General features: G+C 36.8%; 1 protein-coding gene and 1 pseudogene across 1 annotated transcript in view; both read left to right on the top strand.

The window, feature by feature from the left end:
• Nucleotides 1-19,772, top strand: part of FBXO33 (F-box protein 33) — a 46,325-nt gene extending 26,553 nt beyond the window's left edge. The window contains exons 2-4 of the mRNA XM_063090656.1: nt 12,655-12,765; nt 13,474-14,159; nt 17,704-19,772. Coding sequence (XP_062946726.1) covers nt 12,655-12,765; nt 13,474-14,159; nt 17,704-17,975 — 1,069 coding nt within the window. The 3' untranslated portion in view covers nt 17,976-19,772. The remainder of the gene's footprint in view (nt 1-12,654; nt 12,766-13,473; nt 14,160-17,703) is intronic.
• On the top strand, nt 3,517-4,206 carry LOC134371751 (nascent polypeptide-associated complex subunit alpha-like; annotated as a pseudogene).
• Nucleotides 19,773-22,846: the final 3,074 nt, after the last annotated feature.

Genomic DNA, 22,846 nt, shown 5'->3' with positions numbered 1-22,846 from the left:
TTTATTTGCTTCTCTATTAACTGTTTTTGTGTTAATCTTTAATAGTTATCTCTGTCATTGGCTGCAAGCTACTTGTGCTTTCTTAACTGACGTACCAAGGGAAATAGATCTTGAATGTTGGCAGTTGTGAGTTGGAGTATTCATTAGTAAATGTGGTGAATGTTATATTTTAAATGTGCCTCGTACGTACATAGATCTAGAGTTTTTTGTTATTTTGGTTTATTAGTCTGTTCCATTTTTTAATATTCCTACAGAACTCGAGGCCTAGGTCAATGGTCCTTAATCTTCCGTGGTTAATTTTTGAAGAGCTGATAAAAGCTAGCGATCCTTCTGCCAGAAAGTGCACATATACACAATATTTGGCCAACAGTTTCTAGGATAGACCCCAGGTTAAGAAGCCATAAACTTCTATTGTACCATTTAGATATATTTATTTATATAATATTGGTTTTAATTTTTAAAAAACTATAGTTTTCGTTATTAAATATTTTGTCCTATTTTTTCATTTTGCCAATTCATTAACATTATGTTATATAATGCCTTGCAGAGCAAAATGACAAGTTTTCTTAATTTATGGGACAGAATGGTCACCACTCAGTGGTGTGAAATTATGGCTTTTTAAATTACTGTTTCCGTTTTTATTTCTGACAGCACTTTTGCCCAGTACTTTTAAATCAAAATCCAGTGACCATGAATTTACAGAATCAGAACATTTTTAAGTTGAGGATGACTTAAACAAGAAGTTTGATGACATGAGAACTTAGTCATATTATTTGTAATCTTGCTCTAAGTATTGTAATGATTATAAGGAGAAATTAGGTGTTACTAATGTGATAGGGATTTTTTTTCCCTGTTAAAATAACTTTAAGATTTCTTTATTTTACAAACAAGAAAACTGCAGTTCAGAGAATTATTGCATTTTTGACACCTAATTTCCCATTCAGTGCTCTTTCAATCTCTCCTGGGCAACCCTTTAGAAGTATGAGTAACATTATTCTTGCTGATTATAATGTGGTTTAGTTTGATTATCTCAATCAATAAGGGACACTGAATTACTTCATTCAGGCCAGTGTGGTCAGTATGGGAAAAGGAAAATAATTACAAATAAATGATTTGTGCCAAGCAAATGTAATGTTTAATTTTTTTCAACATCATTACTGATTATGTAAAGAAAAATTAACCTGTTACACTTTGAGTTTAGCAGTGAGCATAACTCAGTGAATAGATTCAAAGCTAGTGAAAGCTCTTGAATTGGGGAGGAAAAAATAAGTTTTAGAGCCGGCCCCGTGGCTCACTCGGGAGAGTGCGGTGCTGGTAGCGCCAAGGCCGCGGGTTCAGATCCTACATAGGGATGGCCGTTGCGCTCACTGGCTGAGCGTGGTGCAGACAACACTATGCTGAGGGTTGTGATCCCCTTACCAGTCACACAAAAAAAAAAAAAAATGTTTTATGTAGGGAACAAAATGAATGGACAAAATATTTCATGTACAATTTGTAGGGAATTTTGAAGTTCATTGGGTAATACTGTTTAGATTATTTGGACACACAGAAGCACTGAGTCATGGTGTGAATGATAAGGAGTTTTAGGTTGTTGAATAGTTGAGGAAATTGAGTGCTGCTTGTCAATAAAATTTAAGTGCCTAGGACAATGACACTGCACGGAGATTTTAGTCACAATTGAAAAGAGAAGTAGAGATAGAAAAACTTCTGTTTTGTTTTATTTTTTTTAAAGATGACCGGTAAGGGGATCTTAACCCTTGACTTTGTGTTGTCAGCACCACACTCTCCCAAGTGAGCGAACCGGCCATCCCTATATAGGGATCCAAACCTGTGGCCTTGGTGTTATCAGCACCACACTCTCCCGAGTGAGCCACTGGCCGGCCCCGAAAAACTTCTGTTTTAGATTCACTAAATCCAGCTACCAGCTGTGAGATTAATAAATTGGGGAAATGTTTTATGAAGCCCTACTTTTAATTTTAGTTACCAATAACCATAATAGAGATACAGTCACCATTATGCCAAAAGTATCAACACTTTTTTTAAAAGCCTTTGTTTTAGCCATATGGTAAAAGGTTATTTTCCTGCTTTTATTTTTAATTCATAAGGTCTTTGTATCCCATCACAAGGAGATAAATGCTTTTATTTATCACATATTGTACATAAAATAGTGCATATTCAAATATAAATAAAACCGAAGTACATTAAATGAGCTTCTGAGTACCTTTCTTGGACCTTGATAAGTAGAAATCTCTAATGTTATAATTAAGGGAATTTTTAAAGCAAATGTACATTGAAGTAATAGAAAAAAGGAGATTAGAGAAGTGTAGAAGAGAAATGGGTATCTTGGAAAATGTTGGGTGATCTATCTACATTGTGGGGTGAGTAGCCCCATGGAGATGGAGAAGAAATGGAATATCCAGACCTTGATGTGAATGATACGATGTAGATTGAAATGACTGGGAAAACAAAAAGAATGGAGTAAACCAGCACAGTCATCTTAAATTCTTTGATCCTATTATAGAAAATAAGTGGAGAAAATTTTCTGTTTAGAGGAGATACTCCTATAATTCATGGTTAATTTCAGTTTTCCCTTTTTATGTATCTTTCCATTCCTGTTTCTCTGAAGAGAATGAGAAAATGAGGATTCCTACCTCCTGTGCTTTTGCATCACTTAAAGCTGGCAGGCTGCATTTTTTTCAGATCCGAGGTAAAGACAGCAGTGGAGATTATATGTATCTTACAGTCAGTGGAAAGTCAGAAATGACATGACAGGTGAAGAAAGGTGAGCTTATTTGCTCCATTCATGAAGCATGGTTGTCTTCTTCCTGGGGCTTTTTGTTTGTTTTTTTAAGTTTTTAGATTTGGGTTGTATTTGAGTTAATGGAAGAGATGGAGAAAAAGTATGTGTTTTTCTTTGCGTACTTTTCCATTATCTACAACATAGTTGGCAGTATAATCAAGATGTTTTCGGGGTTGTAGGATTTTTTTTCAATTATAGATAACATATTCTCAACTACGACTTTTTTTATATAGTGAAAAACTAGCCTTAGAGTTTATAATGTTATGTTTATAATCAGAATGAAAGGTGAAAAATGGTGTGGGCTTTCTGCAAAATATGTTAGCCATAATAGAAGTTGTATTAACCATATGCCTTTAATTACATTTCTTTCAGTGACAGTGTCTGTTCAAATCTGTTGCCTGTATTTTTATTGGATTGTTTTGTCTTATTAAGTTGTAAGAGTTCTTTACATTTTTTGAATACAGGGGTTTTTTTTAATTAAATGTATACCCTAGGAGTAATTTCTATAGTCTGTAGCTCGCCTTTTTAATTGTCTTTTGAAAAGCAAAAAGTTTTAATTTTGATGAAGACCAACTTACAAGTTTTTTTTCCTTAATGGTGTATGCTTTTTGTGTTCTATCTAAAAAAAATATTTGCCAGCTTCCTTCTGCACCAGACATGGGACACACTCCTACTCGCTTTCTGCCGCCATCTTGATTCTGCATTCCCCGCACAAAATGCCCAGAGAAGCCACAGAAACCATTCCTGCTACAGAGTAGGAGTTGCCACAGCCACAGGCTGAGACAAGGTCTGGAACAGAATCTGACAGTGACGAATCAGTACCAGAGCTCGAGGAACAAGATTCCACACAGGCAACCACACAACAAGCCCAGCTGGCAGCAGCAGCTGAAATTGCTGAAGAACCTGTCAGTAAAGCAAAACAGAGTCATAGTGCAAAGAAGGCATGGAAGGCTGTGTCCAAACTGGGTCTTTGACAGGTTACAAGGGTTACTAGAGTAACTATCTGGAAATTGAGAATATCCTCTCTGTCATCACAAAACCAAATGTCTACAGGAGCCCAGCTTCAGATACTTAACATAGTTTGGGGGAACACCAAGATCAAGGATTTATCTCAGCAAGCACAGTTAGGAGCTCCTAAAAAATTCAAAGTCCAAGGTAAAGCTGTCTCAAACATTCAAGAAAACACACAGACTCCAACTGTACAAGAGGAGAGTGAAGAAGAAAAGGTTGATGAAACAGGTGTGCAAGTTAAGGACATAGAATTGGTCATGTCACTAGCAAATGAGTCCAGAGCAAAGGCAGTCCGAGCCCTGAAGAACAACAGTAATGACTTTGTAAATGCTATTATGGAATTAACAACGTACCCATCTGAAAATGAGGACTTTTTTGGTGTTTCAAAAGAGTAACTATATCTTGGTTTGAAATTTGTACTGTTTCTGTCATTAATAAAGTTATGGCGTCTTGTTAGATGAAAATAAAAAAAAAATTGCCTAACCCAAGGTCACAAAGATTTTTTCCTTTTTTTTTTTTTTTTTAAGCTGTATTACAGTTTTAGCTGTTATGTAGGAATATGATCTATTTCAGGTTAATTTTTCTGTAGGGTGCAAGACAAGGATCCAATTGTCCCAAAACCGTATGTTAAAAAGCGGTCCTTTTGCTATGGAATTGACTTTCCACCTCTGTCAAAAATGCTCATTTTTATTTTATTTCTCATATCTTAAACATTATGTGCATACAAAGACCATATATGTTTGGGTCTATTTCAGGATTCTCTGTTCTGTTTCACTGATCTGTATGTCTGTGCTTAAGCCAGTAGTACCACTGTCTTCAGTCTGTGGCTTTTTATTTTCTTGAAATCAGATAGTGAAAGTAGTCTTGAAATCAGCATAAGAAATCCAACTTTGTTCTTCTTTTCAAAATTGTTTTGGCTATTCTGGTTCATTCACTTTTTATGATAAATTTTAGAAACAGCCTGCTGGGTTTTGATTGGGATTATGTTGTGTCTGTTGGTCAGTTTGGTAAGAACTGACATATTAATAATATTTCATCTTCTAATTAACAAACATGGTATATTTCTCCACTTATTTAGGTCTTCTTTGATTTCTCCCAATTATATCTTACAGTTTTTAATGTATAGGATGTATACTTGTGTTCAGTTTATTCCAAATCCAATTGATTTTTGTATACTATGACCAATTGACCCTGTATACTATGACCTTACTAAACTCACCTAATAGTTCTAGTAACTTTTTTTAGATTGCTTAGAATTTTTTAGTAAATGATCGTGTAATTGTCAAATAAGGACCATTTTACTTCTTCCTTTCCAACCCATATGTCTTTTTATTGATGGCTAGTTTTAATAGCTGGTTTAAGTTCCTTGTCTAATTCCTTAATCTGCCAATTCTGAGTATACTTCTATTGATTCATTTTTCTCCTATTTGGGAGTCATTTTTCCTTTTTCTTCATGTCTGGTAATTTTTTATTGTATGCCAGACATTGTTCACTTTACATTGTTGGGTCCTGTTTTGTTTGTTTAGTTTTGTTTTTTGTATCTCTTTAAAGAGTATTGGATGTTGATCTGACACACAATTTATGTGAAATCAGTTTGACCTCCTCAACCTGCTTTTAAGCTGTGTTAAAGCATATACTAAGCACATCTTGGCTAACTAATTAAGCACCTAAGGCTAATAAATCTCCACTACTAAGGCATGACTTTTCTGAGAACTCTACCCAGTGTCCCTATATTGCAAGATCACTTAACTCTGGCTAGTGAAAACATAAACTCTTCTTACCACTGTGCATGCTGTACTGATTTCCCATAGCACTTTCTCCAGCCTTGTGCAGTTTTATCTCACACATGTGCAGATCATTTCTTAACCAAATATCAGGTCTTTGCAAATCTGTAGAGTTCTCTCTACAGTTCCCTTGTCTCTGGTGCTCTGCCCTGCAAATTCTAAGCTGCAAATTCCCGCAAATCTGTGTCTCCTCAACTCAGGGAGAACACTGGGCTATGTTTGGGTTCCCTCACCCTGTGTTGTAACCAGGAAACTCTCTCCAGGCCATAATCTGAGGCAATAATAGTGCATACCTCATTTTTCTCATTTTTTTCCCATCTTTTAGAGGTCACAGTCCTATACTGCTAACTGGTCAAACAGTTGTTTTGTTTGTTTTGTCCAGTTCTTTAGTTGTTTACCATGGTAGGACAGTTCTCATGACTGTTAGTTTAATCCTTTGTGGAAGAAATAAAAGTCTCTTACATATGTGGTTTAATATCACAGGACAGTGTTATAGGTATAAAAAAGTAATTAATGGAAGTTGGGTTGAAGGGAGAAAAATATTGAGATTGTCTAACTCTTCCTTCTGAATGTTATTAGAAATTGAATGTGATATCTTGTTTGTACTTTATATAAAAACTCATAGTTTCCCCAAAACAAATTCTTTTAGAAGTCTTTAAATGTTTTATTTTTCTTTTTTTAAAACTTCTTTATAATTTATGGATGTGGTGGCAACTTTAAAGAAAGGATAAAAGGGAAAATACTTTAAAGCTAACATAGTTAAATATTATAGTAATGTGTCCTTTGTAGTCTGATATGGTAGCTATCCTCTCAAGAATAGTTTTATATCCCTTTTTTTCTTAGATGGAAAAACTCGTTTTGGGTTTTGGGGGATTTTTTAAGTTTGATGTCTTCCTTTGAAATGTTTTTACGAATACAGTTTTTCTAGTCATCACATGGAAAGTTGATTCAATTTACTGGAGTGACTAATTTAAAAATCTTTAAAGGTCAAGAAGAAAATTAGATTATTTCCATTAGTAATCCCTCTAATGTTTTCCCTGATTTGCTCTGCATTGGCTGTTTTATAACTTATTTCCATTTACCAGTTGGATTTTTAATTTTTTCTTCTTGATTTATGCAGAGTTCTTTTATATATAAAACATAACCATAGCATTTGTTACACATGTTTTTCTCACTATGTTGGTTTGCCCTCTTTAGTGAGATATGCTGTTGAATATCAAGTTTTTCCTTTTTATATAGTCCAAAATTTATCTCTTCCTTACTGATTTATTCTGTTATTTCTAAGCTTAGGAAGTCTTGACTATCTTAAAGGCACCTCAAACTCAACATGTGTAAAACAGAGGTTATAATCTACCCCACCACCTCCCCTCCCCTCCCCTCCCGCCCCCCCCACCACCACCCCACCCCCGGCCTTACAAACTTCCCTGATTCATTTTTGATTGATTTCTTGTAATTCCTGTCCCAATGAAAAGCTCTACCATCTATGCAGTTTCACAAACCGGATAATTTAGGAATTATCCTTGATTACTCTCTCCCTCATCCTCTGTAGCTAATCCAGCACACATTCCTGTCCATTTTAGTTCCTAAATATAGTTTGAGGCTGTTGATTCTCTCCACCTCTACCACCAAAAACCCAATTCAAGCTACTATTATCTCTCATCTCTATTACTAAAATACTCCCTTAACTAATCTCCCCACTTTCACTCTGCCCTCTTTGCAGGCTATTCTAGTGCTACAGTATATTTTCCAGACACAAATTTAATCATGTTATTCTCTGCTTTTAAAACCATTTTGGGGCAGCTCATTGTTGTGAAGGCAGAATCTAAAATTTTTTCTCTGACATAGAACCCTGTCTATCTCTACAGCTTCATTTCATTTTATGTTCACTCACTCACTCTGTACTCCAGTCACTCTGGATTCCTTTCAGCTCACTTTGGTCCCTTCACACTTTGCAAATACTTTTTCTTTTCCCTGTAATACTCTCTTCCCACCTTATTTCTCCTGGTTAACTCCCACTTATCCTTAAGATTTTAATCAGTTTATTCAGGGAAGCCTTCTCTGACTTACACAGTATCAAATATCCCCATGAAATGTAGCACCAGTGTACTTCTCCTTCACAGCACTGGATCACTATTATGTCTCATGTATAGCACAGCACCTGGCTCTTAGTAGGACAGGAGTGGGTGCCCTCGGGGAATATTTGGTGGAATGAATAAATGAGTTAATGATTATCTCTCAAGTTGAATTTTAGCATCATGGGGCTTTTCGGTGAAATTAAGGTTACTAATTTGGGAAAATGTGACATACTATCAAGAAATGATATTTTTTATTTATTTAAATCTTCTTTTATCATTTTTGTGAATTACACATTTCTTTTTTTTTGATATTATAGGTTATTTTATCTAAAATAACTACAGTTTAGGCAAGTAAATGAATACAGTTCACTACTGAAAAAGGAAATTAAACATACACACTAATTGAGCTCTTGAGTATAGAGAACACAGGAGACTATAATATATACTCTGAGAAGTCTCATTGCCACGCAGACCATCTGTTCATCTGACTCCGCAGCAATATTGTGAAAATATGAAGGCATACTTCTTGAGTATGTAGTTTCTTCAGAACACAGTCTCCATGCAGAAATTTATATAATACTGCTTGACGCTGTGGTCTTTATAAAGAAAAAAACAGTCTAAATTACTTTTTAAAGAGGCATATTATCTTTTTGAAAAAGTGATATTGACCAAATAATAACAATAGTAATAATATTGGACTTATTAATAACTTAACAATGATTGTTCCCAAAACGAATTGCCTAAATGAGCAAAAGTACCCAAGTCTGCATAACCAGACACTGGATCAGTTCAATTAAATGACTATTTTGGAAAGTAAAATCTACTGACCATATTCCTCCAAGAAATTATTTCAATAAGCAACTTACTCATGGATACTTCTTTTTTTTTTTTTTTTTTTTGGATCACCAATCAGATATTTATTAAATATATATCATACATAAAGATTTGTGCCATCTTCACCACAGGAAATGTTAAGGAGCATAAAGTTAATTTAGTGTCATATACCAACCAGCTTTATGGTTTAATGTACTATAAGACTCAATATTAATATAATCCGTTAATTTCTTTTTTTTTTTTTAATTTTATTTTGTCGATATATATTGTGGCTGATTATTGCTCCCCATCACCAAAACCTCCCTCCCTTCTCCCTCCTCCCCTCCCCCCCAACAATGTCCTTTCTGTTTGCTTGTCGTATCAACTTCAAGTAATTGTGGTTGTTATATCTTCTTCCCCCCCCCCGGTTGTGTGTGTGTGTGTGTGTGTGTGTGTGTGTGTGTGTGTGTGTGTGTGTGTGTGAATTTATATATTAACTTTTAGCTCCCACCAATAAGTGAGAACATGTGGTGTTTCTCTTTCTGTGCCTGACTTGTTTCACTTAATATAATTCTCTCAAGGTCCATCCATGTTGTTGCAAATGGCAGTATTTCATTTGTTTTTATAGCTGAGTAGTATTCCATTGTGTAGATGTACCACATTTTCCATATCCACTCATCTGATGATGGACATTTGGGCTGGTTCCAACTCTTGGCTATTGTAAAGAGTGCTGCGATGAACATTGGGGAACAGGTATACCTTCGACTTGATGATTTCCATTCCTCTGGGTATATTCCCAACAGTGGGATAGCTGGGTCGTATGGTAGATCTATCTGCAATTGTTTGAGGAGCCTCCATACCATTTTCCATAGAGGCTGCACCATTTTGCAGTCCCACCAACAATGTATGAGAGTTCCTTTTTCTCCGCAACCTCGCCAGCATTTATCGTTCAGAGTCTTTTGGATTTTAGCCATCCTAACTGGGGTTAGATGGTATCTCAATGTGGTTTTGATTTGCATTTCCCGGATGCTGAGTGATGTTGAGCATTTTTCATATGTCTGTTGGCCATTTGTATATCTTCCTTAGAGAAATGCCTACTTAGCTCTTTTGCCCATTTTTTAATTGGGTTGCTTGTTTTCTTCTTGTAAAGTTGTTTGAGTTCCTTATATATTCTGGATATTAATCCTTTCTCAGATGTATATTTTGCAAATATTTTCTCACACTCTGTTGGTTGTCTTTTAACTCTGTTAATTGTTTCAATCTTTTGGAATAGTTTGTAAAAAATCAGTGTCAATTCCTCTCTGAATGTTTGGTAAAATTCTGCTGTGAATCCATCTGGTCCTGGACTTTTCTTTGTTGGGAGCCTTCTGATAACAGCTTCAATCTCCTTTATTGTTATTGGTCTGTTCAAATTTTCTGCGTCTTCATGGTTCAGTTTTGGGAGCTTGTGTGTGTCCAGAAATTTATCCATTTCCTCCAGATTTTCAAATTTGTTGGCGTATAGTTGTTTATAGTAGTCTCGAATGATTCCTTGTATTTCAGATGAATCAGTTGTAATATCGCCTTTTTCATTTCTAATTTTTGTTATTTGAGTCTTCTCTCTTCTTTTTTTTGTTAGCCATGCTAATGGTTTGTCAATTTTATTTATCTTTTCAAAAAACCAACTTTTTGATTCGTTGATCTTTTGAATTGTTTTTGGGGTTTCAATTTCATTCAGTTCTGCTCTGATCTTAATGATTTCTTTCCGTCTGCTAACTTTAGGTTTCGATTGTTCTTGTTTTTCTAGTTCTTTAAGGTGAAGTGTTAGGTTGTTCACTTGCCATCTTTCCATTCTTCTGAAGTGAGCGTTTAATGCAATAAATTTCCCCCTCAATACTGCTTTTGCAATATCCCACAGGTTTTGGTATGATGTATCATTGTTTTCATTAGTTTCAATAAATTTTTTGATTTCCTGCTTGATTTCTTCTTGGACCCATATGTCATTAAGTAGAATGCTATTTAATTTCCATGTGTTTGTATAGTTTCCAGAGTTTCGTTTCTTATTAATTTCTAGTTTTAATCCATTGTGGTCTGAGAAGATACATGGGATAATTCCAATTTTTTTGAATTTATTGAGACTTGATTTGTGACCTAATATGTGATCTATCCTGGAGAATGATCCATGTGCTGATGAGAAGAATGAATATTCTGAGGTTGTTGGGTGGAATGTTCTGTAGATATCTGCCAATTCCAATTGGTCTAGAGTCTTGTTTAGATCTTGTGTTTCTCTACTGATTCTTTGCCTAGATGATCTGTCTAATATTGACAGTGGGGTGTTCAGGTCCCCTGCTCTTATGGTATTAGTGTCTATTTCCTTCTTTAGGTCTAATAGAGTTTGTTTTATAAATCTGGCTGCTCCAACATTGGGTGCGTACATATTTATGATTGTTATGTCTTCTTGATGGATCAGTCCTTTTATCATTAAGTAGTGTCCCTCATTGTCTCTTTTTATGGTTTTTAGTTTAAAGTCTATTTTGTCAGATATAAGAATAGCTTACTCCAGCTCGTTTTTCTTTTCTGTTTGCATGGTAAATCTTTTTCCATCCTTTCACTCTTAGTCTGTGTGAATCTTTATGGGTGAGGTGGGTCTCTTGTAGGCAGCATATAGTTGGGTCTTCCTTTTTGATCCAGTCAGCCAGTCTGTGTCTTTTGATTGGGGAATTTAAGCCTTTTACATTAAGAGTTGTTATTGAAAGGTATTGATTTATTCCTAGCATTTTATTGGTTGTTTGGTTGTCTTAGGTGTCTTTTGTTCTTTGCTTTCTGGTTTACTGTTTGGTTTCTGTGTTTGTTGGTTCCTTAGGTTGTAGATAGCGTTTTTGTTTGCTTGTTTTCTCTTCATGAATGCCATTTTTATTATACTGGTGGGTATTGATTTTTCTTGGGTTTTTATGGCAGTGGTAGTTATTTTTCAGGATCCAAACCCAGTACTCCCTTGAGGATTTCTTGTAAGGGTGGTCGTGTGGTAGTGAACTCCCGCAGTTTTTGTTTGTCTGAGAAATATACTATTTGCCCTTCATTTTGGAAGGATAGCCTTGCAGGGTAGAGTATTCTTGGCTGGCAATCTTTGTCTTTTAGTATTTTGAAAATATCATCCCATTCCTTTCTAGCTTTTAGGGTTTGTGATGAAAAGTCTGATGTTAGCCTGATTGGGGCTCCCTTATAGGTGATTTGACGCTTCTCTCTTGCAGCTTTGAAGATTCTCTCTTTGTCTCTGAGTTTTGCCAATTTGACTATGACATGTCTTGGAGAAGGCCTTTTTGGGTTGAATACGTTTGGAGATCGTTGAGCTTCCTGGATCTGAAGATCTGTGATTTTTCCTATACCTGGGAAGTTTTCTGCCACTATTTTGTTGAATATGTTTTCAATGGAATCTCCATTTTCCTCCCCTTCTGGAATACCCATGACTCGGATATTTGAGCTCTTGTGAATTACACATTTCTTATTAAAGTTATCTCTAAGTTTTGTGTTACAAATGGACTCTCTAGTTTGCTGTTATTAGCACTTAGGAATTTTATCTTTATCCGGTTATTAGTTTTCTCCACTTTATTTATAATTTTACTATTAGAAAAGTACATGTTTTGTAGCTAAAATTGTAAAACTGAAAGATTTTTGCATAATCTTTTACCTCCCCTGATCATAAGCTATATGTTTGATTATAAAACTGGGAAGATTCTCTTTAGATTTCAATCAAAGAATATTTCTTACTGAAAAGATATCTTCAGAGCAGTGCCACAAGTTTGAGCATTTTAACACATTGACTATGTTAACAGGTTTTTAGTATGTCACTTTGTGACTTTTCCCTAAACTCTAAAAGGTAGGTATTGTAATTATTGATGAAGAATTGAGTCTCAGGCACACTAAGAGACTTTTGCTTGGTCATTAAAATATTGAGTTCTTGAACCAGTCTTTCTCTATACCCCAGTCTTTATTACCACTTTTGCCGTTTCTCCTGTATCATGTTGCTTTCAATTGTATATATAAAGTAATCTCCAAGTACTTAATTGGATTCTAAGTGAGTTATAAGAGGGAAACTTTGCTAGGATACTCCTTTTGCATGTTTTTATTTTTAATATTTCTATTTTTATGAATTAAATATTTAGAAAATCATTTTAAATAACTTTTCTTGTAGGAACCTCCAGAAGTTTAGTCTTTTTGGAGACATAAGTGTTCTACAACAACAAGGAACTTTGTCAAATACATACCTCAGCAAGGTGGACCCTGATGGCAAAAAAATTAAACAGTAAGTTACATAGTTATTAGAAAAGGGATATATTAATAATTGTTGTTTTTTCTGAGAAATTATAAAATACAATAAGAAGAGTAATTCTTTTTCTGAAAAGGACATATGTCTTGGAGATATCTTAATGATGAAATATAGTGATGAGTATATGCCATTACACATCATAAATCTGTAAGATAAATCAGAGAGCTTTTTGGATAATTACTGCTATTTTAATATTGTTATTTTGGGCCGATCCCGTGGCGCACTCGGGAGAGTGCAGCGCTGGGAGCGCAGCAGCACTCCCGCCGCGAGTTCGGATCCTACATAAGGATGGCCGGTGTGCTCACTGGCTGAGCGCGATCCCCTTACCGGTCACAAAAAAGACAAAAAATAATAATAATAATATTGTTATTTCTCTACTTGCCTTTGCTATAACATGAATTTTATGTCATCAGTCTTTTCTACCATATGGGTGTAAATGCTTTCCTTGGCTGAGGAACATATTTCTATGTGTTTAATACATCTGTATTTTTAATACATCTTACTCATTATATTTTAATGTGAATTTTAACAGTATTTATTGTGGGTTAAATAGAAATTAATTAACTAAGGAGAGAAAATGGCTCTCTGTATTGCATGCCATTCATTTCCTATTTTCAAAAGTCAGTGTTAAATGATTAGAGCTAAATATTAATGGGATCATTGTGGCATGTGTTTTTCTTATAGAATTCAGCAGCTATTTGAAGAAATACTGAGTAATAGTAGGCAACTGAAATGGCTGTCCTGTGGGTTTATGCTGGAAATAGTAACCCCAACATCACTGTCATCTCTCTCTAACTCTATTGCCAACACCATGGAGCACCTGAGTTTACTGGACAACAATATTCCTGGTAACAGCACTCTTATTACTGCAGTCGAACTGGAGCGATTTGTGAATCTGCGCTCACTTGCCTTGGATTTCTGCGACTTTACAGCTGAGATGGCAAGAGTCTTAACCGATAGCAACCATGTGCCTTTGCAGCGACTGTCTCTCCTGGTCCATAATGTTTCCGTGATGCACAAGTCTCTGGACAACATGCCAAATGATGAGCATTGGAAAGCCCTGTCACGAAAGAGCACCAGCCTTCGCGTCTATATAATGGCTTTTGATATCAAGAGTGAAGATATGTTAAAGATTCTGAAACCCAGTATACCTCTAGAGAGGATTCATTTTGACAGCTATATCACTTGTGTTTCAGGGGCTATTGTTGATCTTATATCCAGGCAGTATGACAAGTTCCTCACTCATTTTATATTAATGAATGATGTGATTGACACGTCTGGTTTTCCAGATCTTAGTGACAACCGAAATGAAGATCCACTGGTTTTATTAGCGTGGAGATGCACAAAGCTCTCTCTTCTGGCAATTCATGGTAGGTGATTTTGTTTACTATAATTTGATATTGATATTACACCTAAGAAATATTGTATTCCAGTAAAATGATAGCACTGGCCTTTATAGTATCAAGAAATCATTTTTAAAATTGATATGTAGATTTTTATGCTTTTTTTAAAAGTTTATAAGATATAGCACTTACAAGTGGAAAGTTGAAAGTCATACTCAACCCCAAGTTTTCTGCTCCGGCTTCCTTGTTACTTTTTTTGTCCACTACATGATTGGTGGTATTTCACAAAAATGGCATTTGAAATTAATTTAGCTAAGAAAATATGCGTATCTACCTGCAGTAGATACATTTCCTCTAAGTACAAGACCCCTTAAAAACATAGCATAGTAGGAAGAGAAAGTATGATTTCTTTCATGCTCATTGGCTCGTCTTTTAGATTCTAGGTATCAATATATTAATATATGACATTTTTCAAATGATGGTTCCATTGATTAGTTATATGCTTATTTCTTACTGGGGCCTATCATTTTAATGTGAACTATTCTCATTTAGAGAGAGAGTTGCTATTCTGACAAAAGAACATTTTTTACTTCCTTTTCTGATACTCAATAAGAAAGTTACAAAACAGTCTTTAAGAATGTCTTAAACTCTCTTTATTAGCTCTGTTTTGTTATTTTTGGAACTTTTTTTGTTCTGCACTTTGTGTGGGAATGTATGTGTCTTGCTTTTCAAGTTTTACTTTATAATTTGGCCAGTCATCAGAGGAAGTAGCAAAGAATAGATCAATATTGAAAGTAGTAAGTGAAATGGGAATAAAGAAATGTCAGCTTATTTAAAAGTTAATTAAAGCCAGTCTTCTTAAAGTCTTTTTCTTCTTTTAAGGAATAAGATGTTAGATACAGTTAAAGCCCCCGCCCCGTTCCCCTTTATTTCTTCCCAGGGGTAACAATTATTCTGAACTTGGTAAATATTCCCATGACTGTTTTTTGTGTGTGTTTTTTTTTTTTTTTTTTTTATTTTGTCAATATACAATGTGGTTGATTATTGTGGCCCATTACTGAAACCTCCCTCCCTCCTCCCTCTCCCCCCTCCCACCCAACAGTGTCCTTTCTGTTTGCTTGTCGTATCAACTTCAAGGAACTGTAGTTGTTATGTCTTCTTCCCCCCCTGCCCCCCGGTTTTTATTTGTGTGTGAATTATTTATTTATTTTTAGCTCCCACCAATAAGTGAGAACATGTGGTATTTCTCTTTCTGTGCCTGACTTGTTTCACTTAATATAATTCTCTCAAGGTCCATCCATGTTGTTGCAAATGGCAGTATTTCATTCGTTTTTATAGCTGAGTAGTATTCCATTGTGTAGCTATACCATATTTTCCGTATCTACTCATCCGATGATGGACATTTGGGCTGGTTCCAACTCTTGGCTATTGTAAAGAGTGCTGCGATGAACATTGGGGAACAGGTATACCTTCGACTTGATGATTTCCATTCTTCTGGGTATATTCCCAACAGTGGGATAGCTGGGTCATATGGTAGATCTATCTGCAATTGTTTGAGGAACCTCCATACCATTTTCCATAGAGGCTGCACCATTTTGCAGTCCCACCAACAATGTATGAGAGTTCCTTTTTCTCCGCAACCTCGCCAGCATTTATCATTCAGAGCCATCCTAACTGGGGTGATATGGTATCTCAGTGTAGTTTTGATTTGCATTTCCCGGATGCTGAGTGATGTTGAGCATTTTTTCATATGCCCATGACTGTTTTGTACTTTACGTATTTGATATTGGCAATAACAATTTATCTTTAAAGTGTCACTTCATAACTTGGACTGTGAAGCATCATGGGAGATGATTTTTCACAAATGAAAAATACCAGTTTATTATGTGTTGTTAATGGATACATATATATGAATTAAAAATTAATTCCATAGATATATCACTGTCCAAAGCAATAACATCTATTGATGTATACTTTAAACTTTTTTTTTTTTTTTTTTTTTTTTTTTGTCTTTTTCGTGACCTGCACTCAGCCAGTGAGTGCACCGGCTATTCCTATATAGGATCCGAACCCGCGGCGGGAGCATCGCGGCGCTCCCAGCACAGCACTCTCCCGAGTGCGCCACGGGCTCGGCCCCTAAACTTTTTTTTTTTAATTTTTATTGAATCTTACTCTGGAATGGGCTTTGTGGAAAGAGACATCCTCTTTTTTTCTTTGGTCTCTGCTGGTGATTCTCCTTGTGTCAATACACTCCAGTGGATGGCAGACCATATGCACGGTGGTTGAGGCATCTAGCCACTTTTGCAGCAGCCATGGTTACTGTGGTGGCTGTGGTGGGCCACCCACATGGAGATGATGTTTTGGCATGCTCCTTGGTGCTGGCAGTGTGCCTGGTTGTGGGGGGGGGCCAGTCCCTGGCTCCATGCCTCAGGTCCCCAGGCAGGCCCCGAGACACTGGCGGTGTGCCTGGGCCAGAACTAATTTTTTGTCCTTTACTTACTTCTAAAATGGGGGAACTTCCTGTGGGGACCAGTACTTGAGCTGTGTGGTTGAGCTAAATTGCTGCTTTGCTGCTGATTCCCTAGGGAAGGCTTTTTGTGCAGCTCCAGTTTTAATGGTTGACTTTATAGGTACTCCGGGCTCTCCAGAGGCACGGTGAACCTGGGTTGTGTAGAAACTCTGATCTGGGCCTGAGTCTTTTCATCAAACTGCACCCCATGCAATTCTATATTCCTGACCAGTCTCATCTGGGTGGTCCCTCACTGATTGGGGTGCCGGTCAGCTGTCCTTGCTGTGCCACAGTGTTCCCCTGGTGGGCCCATCTCCTCCCCCACCGCCTGTGCTGCAAACACTTCCCATGGGATGGACCATGTACCGGTCCCTTGCGATGACTCACCGACCTCTGAGTAGCTCTATCACTCCTGTATGAGTCCACAGGAACCCTGTTAGTGGTCTTGCTGGCCTGGGGGCCACCAAGGCCCTCTTCTCCCCTGCTGCCTCCAAGCAACTTCATCTGAAGGGCAAAGCTGCACCTTTTCCAACTCCTGCTCCATGCGCTCAGCAGCTCCAGCCTTAAAGTGGCCACAGCATGAAATGTTCGGAGCGGTTTTTTCTTTCTCTCATCATGGCTTCTCCCACCTTCATGCACTCTGTAGGTCTCTCCTCCTCTTCCCCTCAGCTCTAGTGGCCCCAGCTTGGCTGTTGTTGCTTTTTTATAGTTGTACATTGGTTGATTTGTGGGAGAGAGTGACACTGGGGACCGTCTATTCCGCAATCTTGACTGGAAGTCCTCCTTTAAACTTTAAATGTCTTCTGTTTTACTGAGTGAAATGATATTGGAATAGGATTAGATCTGCCAATTCACCACTCACAGTGGTGTTCTTGAAGACAGTATCAAACTTCCAACCTTTTTTTTGTTCCTGGGCTAAACAAGGAAAAACGTGAAAGTGGTAAGTGAGATACAAATTTGAAGCTTCTTAGGAAGCATTGAATGAGGAAAAGGCTAACTTATCAAAGAAAGTAAAATGCAAGGAAATAATGGTGTTGTCTTTGTCTTTTGCTTAATTTTAAGGTTACACAGTGTGGGCACACAATCTCATCGCCATTGCTCGTCTTCGTGGCTCTGATCTAAAAGTGCTTGAAGTCACTGAAGAAAGCATTGATTTTGACCAAGGTGAACTGGCTGACCAGGATGTAGATCCAGTGCATAACCTTATTGAGCAGGTATCCCTGGGCCTCGGTCAAACTTGGCATGCAGTCATGGACATCGAATCACTCAGTGTCTTCACTGAACCAAATCGTCATTTTTATAGAGAGATGCAAAGCTTCAGTGAAGACATTTAGCTTTTTTTTAATGTACAATTCCTGTGGTTACATATGCAAGTAGGGTCTTATTACGGTTTTTTTTTCAGTAGTGTGAATTAATCCTTTTGTGTGTGTTTAATCAGTATTAGCTTTATAGAATTATATTTGTATATTCTACTTCTTGATCAAAGAACGTAGTCGGGTATTGGTTTAGAAGTTCAAAGTGACAATGTATAGGGCTTTCACAGTTAATAGACTTGTTACCAAACCCTAAGGATATACAACTGAGGATTGTCTGAGGTTGCTGGCTAACTTTATTTTTCATTGAGTTACTCTGCCTTTTTGATATTTTTATTCTTTGTGTATCAGAGTTCAGAGCTCAGGAGCCAAAATATTTTTATACAATATATAGATATATATCCATAGACTGGTGGATTTGTATGCACTGCACTATACCCATGCATTCTGGTAGCATTTCATTAATTTTGACTTGAAATGGAAGAAAAGAGCATAATCTGATCTCAAATGAGTTACCTTTAACAGAAAAACCAAGACTTTAACTTTCATTACATACATAAGTTAATATCACCAATTACCATTCTGAATTTTGTATAGTACTAGGTTAGAACATTGCTTAATCCTTAAAAACATACATTTACATAAACATGAATACTCAAATCGTTGGATTTTTTTTAACTATATCTGACATAATTTTATTCATCAGTTACATTATACATTCAAGTTAGCTTTTTAACCCAGATTTCAGATAGTGGAGGAAGAAAGAAATTGTATTCCAGGGTCAAACCTCATAAAGAAAATCGAAATACAGAGTTGTAAACACACATGTTTGCAAACAAACATTGGTCGTGAAATCCCTAGCAACAAGTCACTGGATTTTTCTCTGTCAGCACGCATGTCAGCTGCCAAAGAATAGACTTAAATGAAGAAGTGCCCACATGCTGGCAGGGGCCGGCCCGCTCTGGCCAGCCAGATACTGCTAGATTGTAATATTTAAGGTCGAATTTCGACCTGTGGTACACAGCTGTGCTGTGGCTCAGTCAGCAACCTCAGAACTCTGAAAAAACAAAAGAAAAAAAAAAGAAAAAAAAACATGCACCTGTTTCACTGTGAATAGTGAATGTAAAGGAAAGAAAGGAAAAACTGAAAGCTTGTTCTATCACAGGTATGAGCTGCTATGATACATGAAGAACATTCCATGAAGTATGTTTTAAAACCTTGTTATATCTGAGAGGCTTTAAAAGCCGATTTAACTGTTTCAGGGCAACCGCGGTACAGACGTGGTCTCTGTGAGACTTCCACCTGACCCCAGTTTTAAGTGGTACGAATGTTGTGCATTTAATGTTAAAGGACAGTCTGCAATAATAAAGTAAGTAGCCAACATGGGTGCCCAGCAGTGCTGAGACCTGGCTGCTCTATTGTAAGCTTTGGAAACACAATTTATGCAACAGATGTCCAGATATGATTCTATTTATGGAAAAAGTTTATATGTGTTTTACAAATGGTTTTACCATCTTATATTAAAATGACCTTTTGACAGGTGTGCACTGTTTTGTCTCCAGTGAGCACATACCATGCGGATTTTATATGTACATCAGTAGTGTGAATCCACTGGCACAGTATGTGTAAATGCCAGATGTGGTGAGATTTTATCTTATAAGTGTGATCAGATAAAATAACTCCTGACAGAAACTGTAAGGAAACCAGCTGAATGTTTGACCTGATGACTGATGTTGTATGGTTTATGTTAAATGTATATTCTTTTAACCAATGAATAAAGCATTAAAAAGTGATCATTGTAATATATTTTATTGTATATGAAGCATGAAACTTTTAGTGTTAAATAAACTGCAATAATCCATATATTGTGTATAATCATATGTTAACTCCTATTGTATTGTGGTGCAGCAGAGCTTAAATTTGGGAATATAACATAAAAAGTCTTAGGCTGAATAGTTTGGAGGGTTTTAATTTTTTAAAAAAATTCACTTTTACAAAATGCAAGCTTAAAAGCAAACGCTACCCTGGTTAGCACAAATCTCAGTGTGTTATGCACTTAAAATACATTACTAATATGGTAAAAATGTATAGGCTATAGGCGCTTCTTTAAAAATTCCTGTGCCAGATGCAAAAATTCTTAGATATGCCTATGCCAGTATTAAATAATTCTTAAACCCCTATATTGCTTTAGTCTAATGTTGTAATCTCCATTCTTGGTTGTTGAGACAAACAGCTCTCGTTTATGGGGAAGAAAATGGCTTCTTTTCCTTATTCCATCTTTCCTTCCTTAATCATTCCAGACACTGACTTGTGGGGATTGCCTCATCTTGGAATAATCTGGTGTTCACAAAGAATTGTCCTTATGCCTACCACTTCCTTATTTTCTGGATGCATCTAACTTTCTTTGAATGAATCACCATGTTTTAAATATGTATTTAAAATGTATCCAAAATGTATTAAAAGGAAAGAGTTAATAAATATGAATCACATGTGAGTGAAGATTGAGGTAGTAAAGCACTGAACTGGGAGACTTGACATCTGTTTTCTAGTCGAAGCTCTGGTTCTAATGCTGCTTGAGCACGAATTTCTCTTTGAGCTTCAGTTTCCTCATACGTGAAATGAGGGATTTGATTGTACTTGGTTATCTACAACTCTGAATTTTCATTGAAATTTTCAACTGTTGTTAACCTACCAGCTCATAGACATACAAGAGCATCTTTAAACAAAGGTATTAAATATTTTCAAAACATACCTTACTAAAGTATGAAATTTACACATCTAAAATTACTTTTCCATTTCCCCCACCACCCTAGGAATAAAGGGGTTGGGGAGTTGGTGAGATGAGGCTTGGGAGGGACAATATGCTTACAGTTGAACACAAAGATACAGAAACTAATTTTGCTTGGAATCAGACTGGCTCTTTATAAAAAATCAGTAACATAAAAGTGCTAATGGAGTAATGCACAAGCAGGTGTGAATAATACCAGGGACCACATCACATTGTCTACAGTGCTTCCCAACCTTTTTCATGTCCTTTTTTGTAGAAAATATTGTATAGCATACTGGTATAAACTAGAAGGAACTGGAGCAAAGAAAATCATTACATATAATTGGTGAAAAAAATAAAACAGGATTTGGGCAAAAATATTGAGTTTGTATAGAACTTTCAAATAAAATCTTGTCAAATGTTTTAATTGATAACCTCTTCAAAATTTTAATACTGCCACAGTGAAACACCCACAATATTATAATTTTTGACTTTTTTTATAACTGTTCCAAAATTTATGCTCTTCCTTTCTTTGGTAAGTGTAATGTGATTTTTTTTGTAAGGTGAATTAATTTCAAATTGAACTGGATTTTTTCAGTACAACTATTTCAAAATAATGATGAAGCTCTAATTTGTAATCTTCCACACATAACCCTGCTGGTAGGTGAGACACCACAGAGAGCACTCATCAGCCACCACCAAACATAAGTATCATACATTTGAAGACAGGCTTGCAGGAAGCAGTCCTCCCACCCTCAACTCCCAACCCCCCCCAAGCCCAACTAGCCACACCTGGAGACATCACACATGGGCTTCCTACCTGCTCTTTGGGCACCTGGAGCATACTTCTCTCACAGCTTCATAGACCACCCCCCTTGTCCGTGACAGACAGTGGAGCACTCAGCTGGCTAGGGAGTAATGGGTGTCTGCATTTGGTCTTTACCCAGGGCACATTGTCAGACCCAGCTCCACTCCCGCTGCTCAGAAGAGTCTGAAAGCATCAGGAAGCAAACAGCCCAGGCTCCCAGCTGCTCTAGGACTCATTAGGTAACCTGGAAGGGCATTATTCTGGTACAAAACTAACTAATTTGAAGTGCTGATTGTGGAAAGAAAATAGAAGATGTATCGTGACTGTTTCCAAGACACCTGAATCATCATCCTTTTCTGAAAAAAAATTTTTTTAAAGGGGCAAAATATACTATGTGTTGGCAAGCGGAAAACACTGAGAGTTGGAACTTGAATTGGTATATCCACTGTAGAGAGCAAATTTGCAATATCTTGTAATGTTACCTGTGCTCTATGACCAAGCATTTTTACTTCTAGATACATTTTCTAACACCATGTCTTCTAGCTTTTTTGATTTCATGGTCCCTAGAAAATCCTAAAGGAATCTTCAAAAACCAAGTACCCCTTTGCACGTTTTTAAGTTAAACATAAAATTGATCATAATCTTAGCAGATGTAAACATTACCAGTTTTAAATAAACTGTAAATATCACTTTTAAATGTATATAGTGGAATCTAAATGCTTTTGTAATTTGGTATTACTATCATCCATCCATTTAAAAAATACAATTAGCACTTGATCATTTGGAAATTTTACATCATTTTCCTCCTTAGGCTCATATATTATATCAGTTATCATTTTATTGCCTCTTAGCTCTGAACGCGTCCTTCAATATGAGTATATGCTCTCCCATAACAGAATTCCTTTTAGTGCACTTTTAAAGTGAGCACGAAGCTAATTTCTCAGGGCGCTTGGGGACATGGCAGAAGGAAGAGGTTTTCCTGCACTTCTGGAGCAGGCCAGGGTAGGCAGTGTGAGTATGAAGACATTCTGTGGAGCCTGCCCCAGCACATCCTGTGGAGCCCAGACAAGTCCCTCTGTGACCTTGTAGCCTCAGCCTGACCTCTCCTCAGCCTCGACACAGAAACCAGAGTTGCTGTATGGCCCATGCGTTTGGAAAGCCTGCCTGCACCAGCATCTGGACTCCTGGTGCAAGCCCAGAACTGCCTGTGCAGGCCCTCGGGTGGGGGAGGGTGACACCTGCAGCATGCCCTTGCCACCACTTGCTGTTCACCCACTCCCCCACCTGCCCTCTGGACCCTCCCTGCTGCTTGCCCAA

This window comes from Cynocephalus volans, chromosome 3, assembly GCF_027409185.1.
Source record: "Cynocephalus volans isolate mCynVol1 chromosome 3, mCynVol1.pri, whole genome shotgun sequence".
Taxonomy (NCBI): Eukaryota; Metazoa; Chordata; class Mammalia; order Dermoptera; family Cynocephalidae; genus Cynocephalus; species Cynocephalus volans.
The sequence above is the reverse complement of the archived record's forward strand: the minus strand, read 5'-3'. Positions and strand labels throughout refer to the sequence as shown.